Here is a 19,126-nt window from a genome sequence, read left to right as displayed (position 1 = left end):
AGCACGGGTGTTGATGAGCAGATGAGGGCTGGCTGGCGTAGGTGGAGCGCTAATGTTTTTATCATAGCTCTGTGAGACCCAGTTGCTAAGTTAGCTTCAGCGTTGTTAGCAACAGCATTGTTAAGCTTTGCCAGGCTGAGAATTATTAACCGTGTAGTTACATGTCCATGGTTTAATAGTATTGTTGATCTTCTGTCTATCCTTCCAGTCGGGGATTTATTTATTTTGTTTCCATCTGCATTCGAGCCAGATGCTATCACGTTAGCTCAGCAGCTAAAGAGCTTCGCCGATGTATTGTCGTGGAGATAAAAGTCACTGTGAATGTCCATTTCGCGTTCTCGACTCTCATTTTCAAGAGGATATAGCAGAGGTGTGGACTCGAGTCACATGACTTGGACTCGAGTCAGACTCGAGTCATGAATTTGATGACTTTAGACTCGACTTGACAAAATGTAAAGAGACTTGCAACTCGACTTAGACTTTAACATCTATGACTTGTGACTTCACTTGGACTTGAGCCTTTTGACTTGACATGACTTGCTACTTTCCCCAAAACCTAAAGCTTAAAAAGTTATTTGGGAGCGCTCCGTAGCTTTCATTTTGTACGTGTCTGTCTATCAGCGTGTGTGCTGCGTGTCAGCTGGTGTGTTGTCAGTACAACAGCCAATCAAATTACATCTACGTTGTTTTCATCACACAGCATTCAGCCAATCAAATTGCAGGACAACCAATGAACAAGAGTTGTCAAACAACGCGCCAGTGAGTAAGATTTATACCAAAGTTGGTTACGTTCGGGTATAAAAACTACGACTTGGTCAACGAATTGCCCTATGCAAATCACGCAGTTCGACTATTACAGACGGAGACGCAACAACTTCCAACTTCGTTCGACATTTGAAGTTGCACAAAGAAGGGTAAGTTTTGAATGTAAGATAACGTTTATTGGCTAAGTAACATGACTTTTATTTGCTGTGTAGTTAAATCAGTGAGGCTGTAAACTCACTGCTAACGTTATAACCATAGACATCTTATAAGGGTACACAGCATCGAGCGCTACTGCCTACTGGCGCAGACGAGACGCGGGGCCGCCATCTTGGAGTGGTGATCCGCTCCACTCAGTGCAATTCATTTGGCAGGAGCAATGAACTGTCAACGCATTTAATTCATTTTACCTCACTGAATACCACTGATTTTCACGCACTTTTTTGTCATACGTGTAGCTATGATAACGGACACATGTTTTATTATTCATAGTTTGCTTAACAGTAATAGAATATTCTTATACGCTATAAATGACTAGACGTCCGAGATTTAAACTGGGAATATAATCCCAGAGAAGGGGGGAAAAACGGTCAGCTATTTTTAAATTGAAGAAACAATATGATTACGTTATATATACATGCTACATAAACAATGTATGAATACATTAGATATCTATATATCTTATAGACCGTATCTCTGTTGCTGCAGCAGCAGAGTTTATTCTGTCGTGACACTTTGTATTGATATTTTGTATTACATTCTTCCCTTAAATGATCATGTTTACAGTGATTGTTATATATGTATTTTTTATGTATGTCGCTTTGGTTAAAAGCGTCTGCCAAATACTTAAACATATATAAACACCTGAAAGTCTTTATATCAGCTAAACCCACCAATCTGTTTCACTGGATTCAGAATAAAACCAAATTCTGTTTTACCCAACAATGTTAGTATTTGAATATTGTTACTTGAAGACTTATTCCTGGTTACAATTATACTGTTAAGAAAGTATTGTCTTATATTTTGCCTAAAATGAGAATGCATCATAATCAGTGGCGGCTGGTGAATTTTGTTTTAGGTGGGGCAGAAAGTTTGTAAACCAAACCCCTGTAGGGTCGTCATCCTCCCCCAGAAGATTTATTTGTGATTTTCACATACAAATATTGAAGATCTTTGCTCCTTCTCAACTCTGTGGTAATGTTATTTTCATAAAATACAACCAATAGTACATTAATGTTAAATCTTACTTGTGAAAAGTAATCCCCCGATTCCTATTTTCAACAGTCCGCTCATTTGAGCAGGGAAACGCTGAACACCAGCCCGGCATCTTTGTTTTCTACCTGTCAACTGTCAGTTTAGGCTGCTCGCCGGCTCCTCATCACCACTTCAAGATGCAAATTGCTCGCGTCACAGCAACCAATATTGCGTCTACTTATAAGATGTTTATGGTTATAACGTCATTTCAAACACGGCAATATGTTGCGTCCACTGCAGTTTGCTACCTTATTCATACTTTTTGTCAAGTGATTTTTTAAGCAGGGTTGCATGAGGTACCTATACATGACGTTACGTTAGTCAATGTATCACACACAGTAACATAACGTTAGACGGCGGTCAGCAGCACCACATATTTTAGCCACCTACAAAAAGACAAACATAGTCAAATAAAGGTCAGTTAAAATATATACTATATTAAGAATATGTGTACATATTGCATAGGGCCCTGACATCTAAAAAGTACAACTCTGTTCATTGTTATGTTCATGTATTTGTTATGTTTTTCATGTGTACGCACACATCAACACACATACAGTATGAGATGAGATCAATGAGATAAGGTAAGAACAGGATATAAACTGCTGTGGAACTAGTTACAATGCAATATGCCATGGAAATACAATGTTAACACTTTTGTACAAATAAGTACAGTTGCACTTGTTTTTGCAAATGTGTTTATTCTGTAAAGGAATGAGTTAAATGTTTAAAATTGTTTAAACTATTAAAATGACTGGTCAATAGTGCTATTATGAATTGCAATGTCAGTACTATTTTCTTTCCTGCTATTTCAAATGCACTTGTTTTAATAAATAAATACAGCGGTTTAAAAGCATACACAATCTGTGTAAAAATATTAGTCTGTGGTCAAAAGGACTTGAAAGGACTCGAAACTCAAAATGCAGGACTTGTGACTTGACTTGAGACTTTCCAGTCTTGACTTTGGACTTGACTCGGGACTTGCCTGTCTTGACTCGGGACTTGACTCGAGACTTGAGGGCAAAGACTTGAGACTTACTTGTGACTTGCAAAGCAATGACTTGGTCCCACCTCTGGGATATAGTATCCCAGGTGGTTTAAAATACAAATCTGTGATCCACAATAGAAAAAGGAGAGAGTGTGGAATCCAATGAGCCAGCTTGTACCTAAGTTACGGTCAGAGCGAAAAAAGATACACCCTGCACTGCCTCTCTAGTTCTTCACTCTAACGTTCCTCATCCACAAATCTTTCATCCTCGCTCAAATTAATGGGGTAATTGTCGCTTTCTTGGTCCGAATCTCTCTCGCTCCATTGTAAACAACGGGGAATTGTGAGGAATACTAGCTCCTGTGACGTCACGCTACTTCCGCTACAGGCAAGGCTTTTTTTTTTTTATCAGCGACCAAAAGTTGCGAACTTTATCATCGATGTTCTCTACTAAATCCTTTCAGCAAAAATATGGCAATATCGCGAAATGGTCAAGTATGACACATAGAATGGATCTGCTATTCCCGTTTAAATAAGAACATTTCATTTCAGTAGGCCTTTAAACCTTGAATAATAATAATAATAATACTAAATAATGACACATTTGTAAGATTTTTTTTGACCAAAACCTTTTGAGGTCCCCGGGATCAAGTCTGAGTGGAGGCCTAAATCTATCTTTTTTATACATATATTGTATTGGTTTTTAAAATAAAAAAATATCAACATGGCCCCCGCTTGCTTGGATTTTTCAGTTTGGACACCCCTGACGTAGGTCTTAAGCCAGCATAGACAAGTCAAACAGTGTCCAGAAACTAGGCCTAAAACCCTTCATTTGCCAGCATGTTCTGTTTGTTTTGCACCAGAGTTGTCCTGCAGAGGGCGCCATCGTGCTTGAACCTTTGCAACCTGACTCCGCAGCCCGACCTTTGACCTGCAGTCGATAAGCACACGGTGGACCTTGCACTCAAGTCAAACATCAACTCTTCACAAAACGCCACTCACGCTTCGTGACAGCAAACAGGTTTTTATTCAGAATTATTACTGCATGTGACATTCACATCTTCATCCTCGTGTTGCAAGGCGCTAGAATGCCCGTCTCACACACACACACACACACACACACACACACACACACACACACACACACACACACACACACACACACACACACACACACACACACACACACACACACACACACACACACACACACACACACACACCACACTTTCAGTGTCACACACACACACCACACTTTCAGTGTCACACACACACACACCACACTTTCAGTGTCACACACACACACCACACTTTCAGTGTCACACACACACACACGCGCCACACTTTCAGTGTTAGAGGAAGGCAGTCAGTCGTTGCACAGTATGTATGTATGTATACATCACCCAGCAGGCACAAGACATTGAAACAACGTTGAGAACTCGTTGAATGAAGTCCTGACCTTGAGCAACTCAAACATAACAACATGCTTTTTCACCATTTTTCATTTCACCATTGAAATTTGGTCATTTCCCAACACAAATACAACGTTGAAATAACATACTTTCTGACAACGTTTAATCAATGTCGGATTCTGACGTGGATTTGAGCATTGAATTTTGGTCATTTCCCAAACAATATTCTACAAACGTACAACACAAATACAACGTTGAAACAAAATGCTTTTTGACGATGTTTAATCAATGTTGGGTTCTGACGTTGATTTGACCATTGAATTTTGGTCATTTTCCAACACAAATACAACATTGAAACAACATGCTTTTTGACGACGTTTATTCAATGTTGGGTTCTGACGTTGATTTGACCATTGAATTTTGGTCCTTTTCCAACCAATATTCTACAACACAAATACAACATTGAAACAACATGATTTTTGACGACGTTTAATCAATGTTGGGTTCTGACGTTGATTTGACCATTGAATTTTGGTCATTTTCCAACACAAATACAACGTTAAAATAACGTGCTTTTTGACGACGTTTTTATCAATGTTGGGTTCTGGCGTTGATTTGACCATTGAATTTTGGTCATTACCCAACCAAAATTCTACAACACAAATACAACGTTGAAACAACATGCATTTTGACGATGTTTAATCAATGTTGGGTTCTGACGTTGATTTGACCATTGAATTTTGGTCATTTTCCAACACAAATACAACATTGAAACAACATGCTTTTTGACAACGTTTAATCAATGTTGGGTTCTGATGTTGATTTGACCATTGAATTTTGGTCATTTTCCAACTAATATTCTACAGCACAAATACAACGTTGAAACAACATGCTTTTTGACGACATTTAATCAATGTTGGGTTCTGACGTTGATTTGACCATTGAATTTTGGTCATTTTCCAACACAAATACAACGTTGAAACAACATGCTTTTTGACAACGTTTAATCAATGTTGGGTTCTGATGTTGATTTGACCATTGAATTTTGGTCAATTTCCAACACTAATACAACGTTGAAACAACATGCTTTTTGACGACGTTTAATCAATGATTTGACCATTGAATTTTGGTCATTTTCCAACTAATATTCTACAACACAAATACAACGTTGAAACAACCTGCTTTTTGACGACATTTAATCAATGTTGGGTTCTGACGTTGATTTGACCATTGAATTTTGGTCATTTTCCAACACAAATACAACGTTGAAACAACATGATTTTTGATGACGTTTAATCAATGTTGGGTTCTGATGTTGATTTGACCATTGAATTTTGGTCAATTTCCAACACTAATACAACGTTGAAACAACATGATTTTTGACTACGTTTAATCAATGTTGGGTTCTGACGTTGATTTGACCATTGAATTTTGGTCATTTCCCAACCAAAATTCTACAACACAAATACAACATTGAAACAACATGCTTTTTGACAACATTGTATCAATGTTGGGATCTGACGTTAATTTGACCGTTGAATTCCGGTCATTTTCCAACACAAATACAACGTTAAAACAACATGCTTTTTGACCATTGAAATTTGGTCATTTCCCAACCGATATTTTTCAACACAAATACAACGTTGAAACAACATGCTTTTTGACGACGTTTATTCAATGTCAGGTTTTGACCTTGAGTTGACCATTACATTTTGGTCATTTTCCAACACAAATACAACGTTGAAACAACATGATTTTTGACAACGTTTAATCAATGTTGGGTTCTGACGTTGATCTGACCATTGAATTTTGGTCATTTTCCAACACAAATACAACGTTGAAACAACATGATTTTTGACGACGTTTAATCAATGTTGGGTTCTGACGTTGATTTGACCATTGAATTTCGGTCATTTTCCAACACAAATACAATGTTAAAACAACATGATTTTTGACAACGTTTAATCAATGTTGGGTTCTGATGTTGATTTGACCATTGAAATTTGGTCATTTCCCAACCAATATTCTACAACACAAATACAACGTTTAAACAACATGCTTTTTGACGACGTTTAATCAATGTTGGGTTCTAACCTTGAGTTGACCATTGAAATTTGGTCATTTTCCAACACAAATACAACATTGAAACAACATGCTTTTTGACGACGTTTAATCAATGTTGGGTTCTGACCTTGAGTTGACCATTGAATTTTGGTAATTTTCCAACACAAATACAACGTTGAAACAACATGATTTTTGATGACGTTTTTATCAATGTTGGGTTCTGATGTTGATTTGACCATTGAATTTTGGTCATTTTCCAACACAAATACAACGTTGAAACAACATGCCTTTTGACGACGTTTAATCAATGTTGGGTTCTGACCTTGATTTGACCATTGAATTTTGGTCATTTTCCAACACAAATACAATGTTAAAACAACATGATTTTTGACGACGTTTAATCAATGTTGGGTTCTGACCTTGAGTTGACCATTGAATTTTGGTAATTTCCCAACCAATATTCTACAACACAAATACAATGTTGAAACAACATGCTTTCTGACGACGTTTAATCAATGTTGGATTCTGACGTTGATTTGACCATTGAGTTTTGGTCATTTTCCAACACAAATACAACGTTAAAATAACGTGCTTTTTGACGACGTTTTTATCAATGTTGGGTTCTGGCGTTGATTTGACCGTTGAAACGTGGATCCAACGTTAGAAACCAACGTTGTCTCAATGTACAAATACAACTATTTTGCAACGTTAATGGACATGACGGAAAATCAACGTTGGATCAATACCTGCTGGGGTGGGTGGATCGAGCCAAATACCGATAGTCTTGATATCAAAAACATTTGTGCTGTGTTTTATTCCGATTATCATCTGGATCAACACATTTCAAAGCAAAATTGTGAAATCATTCAATGGCCTGGTGTTTACCCTGTAACAGATTGATATCAACATTGGCAGTATCACCCACCCTTGGTATGCACTGTATGCCAGGGGTGTATACTGTATGAAAACAACTGCTTATCTCAGCTTCCTGTTAAAAGTGACAACAATTGTAATTGTTGAGACGAGAGGTTTTATTTTGTGTCAAAAATGCCATGGGGCCAAAACCCCCCAAACAAGCACCTGATGTATGCTGTACTCACACGACTAGCTTCAAGGCGTTCACACACACGTATTAAAAGGTTTCGGCACTTAAGGTAGTGATGGCATTGTTAAGGCAAACAAGTAACAGTGTCTTCAAATCATGAGTATCCTTCAGAAAGTATCCCCAAATAGCAAGTGCTCCAAGTTAAAAATATACATTAAATTCTTATTTCTAGTTACTTCCGATGCATAAAAAGACATATTCCCACGCGGCGTGCCTAGATTGAACAAGCGCGCTAAGGTAAGTGCGCCGCCTCAGATTAAGGGTTGACGTGTAACAAACTGCCGTGAATTCATAACTCGCACAATTTTCAGAAAGGAATGCAGAAATGCTTCAAAGTATTTGGATTTGGCAAAAAGTTTCCCCGACACCCACCTCACTTAGTCACCTCAATTCAGTACTCTACGTTATCCTTTAGCAGCCCATTTACTTGTCCTTGTGCAGGGACTTGTAGTAGTCCACCAGAACCTTCCAGGCCTTGGGGGCCATGAAACCATCCGGCGGGTTGTTTCCGCTGCGGGCCAAGTTCCTCATCTTGGTTCCGGAGATGAACTCAAAGTCAGCGTGACTAAACGGGAAGAGAAACGTGGGACGGTTAGCTTCCTGCAAGATGAGAGGTATGAAGACGACTATTACAAACACCGTTTCCATACCAGTTGGGAAATTGTGTTAGATGTAAATATAAACACAATACAATGATTTGCAAATCATTGTATTGTGTTTATATTTACATCATGACATATGTATAGAGAGTACCATAGCCTATGTTGTAATAGTAGTCTTCATACATGACGTACATCATGACTTATGGTATTGTTGAGTATTGGTATCGATTTCCAGGCACTGGGAATTGGTAGGGCAGCACAGTTGTTATTATCAGCTCAGTGTTACATTTGAAATACTGTTTTTTAGACTTTAGTATTAAAAAACAAAACATTTATTACCACATAAACACACAAAAGTACCACAAATTGGTATTGTTGAGTACTGGTATCGATTTCCAGGCACTGGGAATTGGTAGGGCAGCACACTTGTTATTATCAGCTTAGTGTTACATTTTAAATCTAGTTTTTTAGACTTTAATATTTAACAAATTAACATTTATTACCACATAAACACACACAAAAGTATCAAAAATTGGTATTGTTGAGTATTGGTATCGATTTCCTGGCATTGGAAATTGGTAGGGCAGCACAGTTGTTATTATCAGCTTAGTGTTACATTTGAAATCTATTTTTTTAGTCTTTAATATTTAACAAATTAACATTTATTACTATATAAACACACACAAAAGTATCAACAATTGGTATTGTTGAGTATTGGTATCGATTTCCAGGCACTGGGAATTGGTAGGGCAGCACAGTTGTTATTATCAGCTTAGTGTTACATTTTAAATCTTGTTTTTTTAGACTTTAATATTGAACAAATTAACATTTATTACCACATAAACATACAAAAAGTATCAAAACTTGGTATTGTTGAGTATTGGTATCGATTTCCAGGCACTGGGAATTGGTAGGGCAGCACAGTTATTATCAGCTTAGTGTTACATTTGAAATCTAGTTTTTTAGACTTTAATATTAAAAAAAACAACATTTATTACCACATAAACACACAAAAGTACCACAAACTGGTATTGTTGAGTACTGGTATCGATTTCCTGGCATTGGAAATTGGTAGGGCAGCACAGTTATTATCAGCTTAGTGTTACATTTGAAATCTAGTTTTTTAGACTTTAATATTTAACAAATTAACATTTATTACCACATAAACACACACAAAAGTATCAAAAATTGGTATTGTTGAGTATTGGTATCGATTTCCAGGCACTGGGAATTGGTAGGGCAGCACAGTTGTTATTATCACCTTAGTGTTACATTTGAAAAACTATTTTTTAGACTTTAACAATAAACAAATTAACATTTACTACTAGATAAGTACCCCAAATTGGTATTGTTGAGTACTGGTATCGATTTCCAGGCACTGGTAGTTGGTATCGCATCGATTCAAATGTGAAAGGAACCCATCTCTCCAGATTGACTCTGGGATGTTGTTTGGGGCCACCTACTGGTTGCCATGGATACGTTTCTAAGCCTCAAATATATGCCGACCGTGCAATATTTTAGTGAATACGGTAATTGACCACACCTTCACCCGTCTCTACTCACCACTCCGGGTCATAAAAGTCCATGGCCTTCTTGGACTTGTTGTAGGCAGCCACCCGGAAGGGGATGATCTCCACAGAGGTGAGACCTGGAGCCATGGTGAGGACCTTGCCCCCGTGTGTGGGTTCATAAAGGTCCTGCTTAGTCTGCGGGTGAGGCATGCCCGCCGGGTCCCGGCCCACGATGTAGAAGTTGGCCCCGGCGACCATGCGGGCCCTGCAGTGCCACTGCACCTAATGGAGCGTTACCAGAGTCGCATAAACCCACTGAACGGCGGACCTGGGAGCGGGCCGGTTTTACCTCTGTGGGTCCGGCGTACATCATCGGCGAGGGGAATATGGCCACCACGGTGCTGGCGGCGTCCAGGATGCCTTGGTCCAGCACGGCGGCGTGCTGCCTCATGCGCCAGTCCAGGGGCACGTCGTCGTCTTTGGTCCAGCCGCCGAGCGGGTGCAGCAGGAGGACCGGGTTCTTGTAGCCTCGCTCCAGCAGACGGCGCTTGGTGTCCTGCATCAGCAGGGCGTGGCCGTTGTGGACCGGGTTGCGCAGCTGAAATGCAAATACCGCATCTGAAAAGGCAGACGCGATATCACGTTGACTTAGGATGACATCCTTAAGAGAGACCTCCATTTATAAACCACAGGCCGGATTTCAAACTGCGAGTGCACCACAGGGCTAGTGACAGGGGGTGTGCGTTTCACCTAAAATACGGACTTTTGTTACATCTTACGGAGAAATTGGCTTCAATATATTAACTTGTCGATGCAATGGATTCAGAAAGTATCCATTGCATCCATATTGTGATTTCCAACTGTGAGTGCACCACAGGGCTAGTGACAGGGGGTGTGCGTTTCAAAATACGGACTTTTGTTACATCTTATGGAGAAATTGGCTTCAATATATTAACTTGTCGATGCAATGGATTCAGAAAGTATCCATTGCATCCATATTGTGATTTCAAACTGTGAGTGCACCACAGGGCTAGTGACAGGGGGTGTGCGTTTCACCTAAAATACGGACTTTTGTTACATCTTATGGAGAAATTGGCTTCAATATATTAACTTGTCGATGCAATGGATTCAGAAAGTATCCATTGCATCCATATTGTGATTTCAAACTGCGAGTGCACCACAGGGCTAGTGACAGGGGGTGTGCGTTTCACCTAAAATACGGACTTTTGTTACATCTTATGGAGAAATTGGCTTCAATATATTAACTTGTCGATGCAATGGATTCAGAAAGTATCCATTGCATCCATATTGTGATTTCAAACTGCGAGTGCACCACAGGGCTAGTGACAGGGGGTGTGTGTTTCACCTAAAATACGGACTTTTGTTACATCTTATGGAGAAATTGGCTTCAATATATTAACTTGTCGATGCAATGGATTCAGAAAGTATCCATTGCATCCATATTGTGATTTCAAACTGCGAGTGCACCACAGGGCTAGTGACAGAGGGTGTGCGTTTCACCTAAAATACGGACTTTTGTTACATCTTATGGAGAAATTGGCTTCAATATATTAACTTGTCGATGCAATGGATTCAGAAAGTATCCATTGCATCCATATTGTGATTTCAAACTGCGAGTGCACCACAGGGCTAGTGACAGGGGGTGTGCGTTTCACCTAAAATACGGACTTTTGTTACATCTTAGGAGAAATTGGCTTCAATATATTAACTTGTCTATGCAATGGATTCAGAAAGTATCCATTGCATCCATATTGTGATTTCCAACTGCGAGTGCACCACAGGGCTAGTGACAGGGGGTGTGCGTTTCACCTAAAATACGGACTTTTGTTACATCTTATGGAGAAATTGGCTTCAATATATTAACTTGTCTATGCAATGGATTCAGAAAGTATCCATTGCATCCATATTGTGATTTCAAACTGTGAGTGCACCACAGGGCTAGTGACAGGGGGTGTGCGTTTCACCTAAAATACGGACTTTTCTTACATCTTATGGAGAAATTGGCTTCAATATATTAACCATCTATGCAATGGATTCAGAAAGTATCCATTGCATCCATATTGTGATTTCAAACTGCGAGTGCACCACAGGGCTAGTGACAGGGGGTGTGCGTTTCACCTAAAATACGGACTTTTCTTACATCTTATGGAGAAATTGGCTTCAATATATTAACCATCTATGCAATGGATTCAGAAAGTATCCATTGCATCCATATTGTGATTTCAAACTGCGAGTGCACCACAGGGCTAGTGACAGGGGGTGTGCGTTTCACCTAAAATACGGACTTTTGTTACATCTTATGGAGAAATTGGCTTCAATATATTAACTTGTCGATGCAATGGATTCAGAAAGTATCCATTGCATCCATATTGTGATTTCCAACTGTGAGTGCACCACAGGGTTAGTGACAGGGGGTGTGCATTTCACCTAAAATACGGACTTTTGTTACATCTTATGGAGAAATTGGCTTCAATATATTAACTTGTCGATGCAATGGATTCAGAAAGTATCCATTGCATCCATATTGTGATTTCAAACTGCGAGTGCACCACAGGGCTAGTGACAGGGGGTGTGCGTTTCACCTAAAATACGGACTTTTGTTACATCTTATGGAGAAATTGGCTTCAATATATTAAGTTGTCTATGCAATGGATTCAGAAAGTATCCATTGCATCCATATTGTGATTTCCAACTGTGAGTGCACCACAGGGCTAGTGACAGGGGGTGTGCGTTTCACCTAAAATTTGGACTTTTGTTACATCTTATGGAGAAATTGGCTTCAATATATTAACTTGTCTATGCAATGGATTCAGAAAGTATCCATTGCATCCATATTGTGATTTCCAACTGTGAGTGCACCACAGGGCTAGTGACAGGGGGTGTGCGTTTCACCTAAAATACGGACTTTTGTTACATCTTATGGAGAAATTGGCTTCAATATATTAACTTGTCGATGCAATGGATTCAGAAAGTATCCATTGCATCCATATTGTGATTTCCAACTGTGAGTGCACCACAGGGCTAGTGACAGGGGGTGTGCGTTTCACCTAAAATACGGACTTTTGTTACATCTTATGGAGAAATTGGCTTCAATATGTTAACTTGTCGATGCAATGGATTCAGAAAGTATCCATTGCATCCATATTGTGATTTCCAACTGTGAGTGCACCACAGGGCTAGTGACAGGGGGTGTGCGTTTCACCTAAAATACGGACTTTTGTTACATCTTATGGAGAAATTGGCTTCAATATATTAACTTGTCTATGCAATGGATTCAGAAAGTATCCATTGCATCCATATTGTGATTTCCAACTGTGAGTGCACCACAGGGCTAGTGACAGGGGGTGTGCGTTTCACCTAAAATTTGGACTTTTGTTACATCTTATGGAGAAATTGGCTTCAATATATTAACTTGTCGATGCAATGGATTCAGAAAGTATCCATTGCATCCATATTGTGATTTCCAACTGTGAGTGCACCACAGGGCTAGTGACAGGGGGTGTGCGTTTCACCTAAAATACGGACTTTTGTTACATCTTATGGAGAAATTGGCTTCAAAATATTAACTTGTCGATGCAATGGATTCAGAAAGTATCCATTGCATCCATATTGTGATTTCAAACTGCGAGTGCACCACAGGGCTAGTGACAGGGGGTGTGCGTTTCACCTAAAATACGGACTTTTGTTACATCTTATGGAGAAATTGGCTTCAATATATTAACTTGTCTATGCAATGGATTCAGAAAGTATCCATTGCATCCATATTGTGATTTCCAACTGCGAGTGCACCACAGGGCTAGTGACAGGGGGTGTGCGTTTCACCTAAAATACGGACTTTTGTTACATCTTATGGAGAAATTGGCTTCAATATATTAACTTGTCTATGCAATGGATTCAGAAAGTATCCATTGCATCCATATTGTGATTTCAAACTGCGAGTGCACCACAGGGCTAGTGACAGGGGGTGTGCGTTTCACCTAAAATACGGACTTTTGTTACATCTTATGGAGAAATTGGCTTCAATATATTAACTTGTCGATGCAATGGATTCAGAAAGTATCCATTGCATCCATATTGTGATTTCAAACTGCGAGTGCACCACAGGGCTAGTGACAGGGGGTGTGCATTTTCGCCAGGGCGGCTACAAAATGAAGAGGGCAATTCTTAGCAAGCTTGTTGTTGTTGTTTTGGCTTTGATGATAAATATAAAATGGTATATGCAGTGTTTCCCATAAACTGCCAAGATACCTGTGGCGGTGGGGGCGTGGTCACCATGACATCATTGAGTAATTTGCATAATTTACTACAATGATTTTATTTTCTCTAAAAAGGCTAAAAAAATGTATACTTACTAATTAATAATAACAGTTTTGTTTTAAACGTCCATCCATCCATCCATTTTACAATATAATTACAACACTTTATGTACATATTTATATACAGATTTGAACAATAAGTTATTCACTGAAATATATTTATTAATTGTGGTTCTTACAAAAAATATATCTTATAAAATATAAAAGCTAAAATGTCTCTTAAAGCTCTGCCCCTTTAATTAGTGCATACTAAATAATTTAACTTTAGCCTACTACTACAACCATATTATTTACCAGCAACATAAAGTGAAACAGAGGCAGAGGTGTCCTGCCACAGTCAGTAACAAATAAACAGAAAACAGTAGTGGTGGTAGATAGACACAAATCTTCATCAAACATCAGGGGCCGTACTTATCAAGCTTCTTAGAATTACTCCTAAGAAGTCTGCTAAGAGTTGACTTAAGAGTAAATAAATTCTTGGCTGAAAGCTGCACTTAAAAGTTAGTTATCAAGCGTCTTACTCACACTTTCAGCGAAGTGTAGGACTGAATCTTAAGTGTCACACTCAGAGCTGAATTACGACATTACTATGTGCCGTAAACGCAATTTTAGGTGACGTCATTTCTGTGTCCATAGAAATGACCAATCACGGAAGGGAATCCGTTGTCTAAGAATAAAGAAATATCTTGGAAATATTTAAGTGGACAATGGGAGTGTATATTTTGACAATAAACTACAAAATAATACAAAACAAACTAGTCCCCGCCGGCACTCACGCTACCGCTCCCTCTCTTCTCTCGCCCACACTCTCACTGACGTCACTCACCTCACGGCCACACACATACGCTACTGTCATAACATTTTCTTTCCAATTCATTAATTAGGCAACTAATTTGAAACTGGTGTGGGTGGCTCTATATATACTAGCCCACTGCAGACACATGCAGAAATCAACAAGGAATCGAAAAGTATTAAATCTGTGACAAAAATAATATCCGCTCTGTCTAAACGATACCGTTTGATCAGCTGCTCGTCATAAAAAAAAACAAAAAACATTGTTCCGTTCCCTGAACGTTGGCGCACGTCTCTCTCGCCTCAGTGCCATCCCCTGCTGGCAACTCCTAACCACTTAAGACACCTCTGAAGGTCTCTTAAATATCGTGGAGAGTAGGAGTGATTCTTAGACTTAAGAACGTTGATAAAAAGCTTTTATTCTTAAGTTTGAGAGTAGGACTAAATTTCGCAAATTCTCAGGACTTAAGTGTAAAATGGCACTCCAAGAGGCTTGATAAGTACAGCCCCAGATCCACTGAACAAAGAGCATCAGTTTTACTCCCTACACTTAACCATGTGTTTCCTACTGCCTGCAGACTTTGCACCCTTTGTTATATACACATGTTGTGTTTCTAATATAAATACATTTAATAAAGTCAAATACAAATAAGGCAACAAGAGAAGTATCCTACACTTCTCTTTTGTAAAGTAAATGTGAACAGCCGATATGGGCATCTACATCAACTATATCAGGGGTCGGCAACCCAAAATGTTGAAAGAGCCATATTGGTCCAAAAATACAAAAACAAATCTGTCTGGAGCCGCAAAAAATTAAAAGCCATATTACATACAGATAGTGTGTCATGAGATATACATTTAATTAAGAGGACTTAAAGGAAACTAAATGAGCTCAAATATAGCTACAAATGAGGCATAATGATGCAATATATACATATCGCTAGCCTAAATAGCATGTTAGCATCGATTAGCTTGCAGTCATGCAGTGACCAAATATGTTTGATTAGCACTCCACACAAGTCAATAACACCAACAAAACTCACCTTTGTGTATTCACGCACAATGTTAAAAGTTTGGTGGACAAAATGAGACAGAAAAAGAAGTGGCATAAAACACGTCCTAGGAAGTCGGAGAAAGTCATACATGTAAACAAACTATACGGTGAGTTCAAGGACCGCCAAAATAAGTAGGACAAAACGGCGCTCGCCAAATACTCGAATCAGTGAAGCATGTTTAATACAAACAGTGTGCTTTATAACAATTAGGGAGGTTTGTGTCATGTTTGTCCTCCTACACAAACCATACTAAAACAAAAAAATTGATTTTTTTCCCCTCATCTTTTTCCATTCTTCATACATTTTTGAAAAATCTCCAGAGAGCCACTAGGGCGGCGCTAAAGGGCCGCATGCGGCTCTAGAGCCGCGGGTTGCCGACCCACGAACTATATGATATGCCTGAGAAGCTGGAGAGGACAACAAAAAATAAAATAAATTTAAAAAATTAATAAATATATATATATATATAATTTTAAGTTTTTTTATTTTTATTTTTTTTATTTGTGGCGGACGTAATTCTTTCGTGGCGGGCCGCCACAAATAAATGAATGTGTGGGAAACCCTGAAATGGTAAACTGACTATTCTAAAGTATATCCAAATTCCAATGCTATAGTATTGAGAAGGAATGATGAAATGGTTGCAGGAATGACTTTTGTCAGATACGGTGTACAGCTCGGAGGTATCATGCCAGCACCACAAACAAAGACACAAGTGCGTGGTAAATGTCCACCGTGAATCCGTAATCTCTCCAGTGACCACAAACAACACCATGCAACTTTGAACCTTACCACTTTAACAGCTGCTCCTTTGCTATACTCTTCTGGAAGAAGAAAAAAAACGGCGTATTCTAACTGAAAATATCACAACCGGCGGCAGTTTGCATTTCCACGGACCTGCTTTCATGTCTTTGAACTTCTGCTTGAGCTCCCGCGGAGTGAAGCGGTACTGGTCCAGGCCGTCGTTCCACTTGATGGGCTCCAGCACCTGCAGGTCGCCGCCCACCAGCCAGTCACCGCCCTCCATCACCATCTGGGTGAGGTGGGAGAAGTCAGTTTGATGTAACGCTGCGTTCACACTTGTCATGTTTGGCCTGGTAAAAAAAAACACAAAAAAACCCCCAAAGAACTCTCGTTTGGGCATCCGAACCCTGGTGTGGACCGAGACTTGCATCGGAACCCTGGTGTGGACCGAGACTGCTTGACGGAAGGGATCGGTTCACTTGGGTTCAATTGTTAAGGCTACACAGACCAAAGACATGGACCATGACATCTAAAAAACTACCGTATTTTCCCGACTATAAGGCGCTAGGGATGATGTTTGATAAGAAATGATCGAGTTCGAGCCCATTATCGATTCTCTTATCGAATCCAGATAGGTTGTTGTTAGGGATGTCCGATAATGGCTTTTTGCCGATATCCGGTATTCCGATATTGTCCAACTCTTTAATTACCGATACCGATATCAACCGATACCGATATCAACCGATATATGCAGTCGTGGAATTAACACATTATTATGCCTAATTTGGACAACCAGGTATGGTGAAGATAAGGTACTTTTTTTAAAAATTTGTAAAATAAGATAAATAAATTAAAAACATTTTCTTGAATAAAAAAGAAAGTAAAACAATATAAAAACAGTTACATAGAAACTAGTAATTAATGAAAATGAGTAAAATTAACTGTTAAAGGTTAGTACTATTAGTGGAGCAGCATGTGTGCTTACGGACTGTATCCCTTGCAGACTGTATTGATATATATTGATAAATAATGTAGGAAGCAGAATATTAATAACAGAAAGAAACAACACTTTTGTGTGAATGAGTGTAAATGGGGGAGGGAGGTTTTTTGGGTTGGTGCACTAATTGTAAGTGTATCTTGTGTTTTTTATGTTGATTTAATAAAAAAACCCAAAAAAAACCAAAACAAAAAAAAACACAAAAAAAACAACCGATACCGATTATAAAAAAACCGATACTGATAATTTCCGATATTACATTTTAACGCATATATCGGCCGATAATATCGGCCTGCCGATATTATCTATATATATGGAAAAAAACACAATATTTGGTTTAACGAAAGCTCACTTTTACTTTATAAGAAAAAACTAAAATAAATAAATAAATAAATATATTGACTGTTACCCCACCTAAAAAAAAAAAAAAAATATTGACTGTTGTTACCCAAAGTATTTTAAAGGCCTACTGAAATTATTTTTTTTAATTTAAACGGGGATAGCAGGTCCATTCTATGTGTCATACTTGATCATTTTGCGATATTGCCATATTTTTGCTGAAAGGATTTAGTAGAGAACATCGACGATGAAGTTCGCTGATTAAAAAAAGCCAATTTTTTTAATTTAAAATGAAAAACACCACATACAAAGCTTAAATTGCTTTGTGCTATGTTAACCAGGGGTCTCAGACACACGCACCGGCACGCACTTTAATATGGAAATTTGATGTTCATGCGGGCCGCGAGTTTTGAATGAATGGCGCTTGATAGCGTCATACTTGCCAACCCTCTCATTATTTCCGGGAGACTCCCGAATATCAGGGGGTGATGGCACTGCTTTTGGCGCCCTCTACAGTCTGCCCAAACAGTGTACCTGCTCGACCACATGTAGAATGCAGCTTCGGCTTGCTCACGCAAGTGACAGCAAGACGTACTAGGTCAGCAGCCACACAGCTTACACTGACGGTAGCCGTATAAAACAACTTTAACACTGTTACGTTACAAATATGCGCCACACTTTGAACCCACACCAAAAAAGAATGACAAACACATTTCTGGAGAACATCTGCACTGTAACACAATATAAACACAACACAACAAATACCCAGAATCCCATGCAGCACTAACTCTTCCGCTCAACCGATGCACGGTGGTGGGGGGGGGGGGGTTTATGTGTGGGGGGGTTTGGTGGTAGCGGGGGTGTATAATCTAGACCGGAAGCGTTAGGGCTGCATGGGATTCTGGGTATTGGTTGTGTTGTGTTTATGTTGTGTTACGGTGCGGGTGTTCTCCAGAAATGTGTTTTTCATTCTTTTTTGGTGTGGGTTCACAGTGTGGCGCATATTTGTAACGTAACAGTGTTAAAGTTGTTTTATACGGCTACCGTCAGTGTAAGCTGTGTGGCTGATGAGTAAGTATGCTTTGCTGTCTCCTACGTGTGCAAGTGAAAGCTACACACAACATGTGGCCGGGCTGGCACGCTGTTTGTAAATGCTATAGAGGACAA

The 19,126-nt window shown here is 39.2% G+C and overlaps 1 protein-coding gene across 2 annotated transcripts in view; it reads right to left on the bottom strand.

Annotated features, from left to right (window-relative positions):
• Positions 1-6,569: 6,569 nt before the first annotated feature.
• Positions 6,570-19,126, bottom strand: part of LOC133657058 (bifunctional 3'-phosphoadenosine 5'-phosphosulfate synthase 2-like) — a 52,617-nt gene continuing 40,060 nt past the window's right edge. Inside the window, exons 9-12 of one of the 2 annotated variants that reach the window (XM_062057950.1) lie at positions 16,777-16,912; positions 10,048-10,316; positions 9,751-9,980; positions 6,570-8,150 (exon numbers count right to left, since the gene is read on the bottom strand). In XM_062057950.1, the coding sequence (XP_061913934.1) occupies positions 8,009-8,150; positions 9,751-9,980; positions 10,048-10,316; positions 16,777-16,912 (777 nt within the window). In that variant the 3' untranslated portion in view covers positions 6,570-8,008. Of the gene's footprint in view, positions 8,151-9,750; positions 9,981-10,047; positions 10,317-16,776; positions 16,913-19,126 lie in introns of those variants that run through there. The other variant, XM_062057951.1, reaches the window with a different exon arrangement.

This window comes from Entelurus aequoreus, linkage group LG09 (assembly GCF_033978785.1).
Source record: "Entelurus aequoreus isolate RoL-2023_Sb linkage group LG09, RoL_Eaeq_v1.1, whole genome shotgun sequence".
Taxonomy (NCBI): Eukaryota; Metazoa; Chordata; class Actinopteri; order Syngnathiformes; family Syngnathidae; genus Entelurus; species Entelurus aequoreus.
The sequence above is the reverse complement of the archived record's forward strand: the minus strand, read 5'-3'. Positions and strand labels throughout refer to the sequence as shown.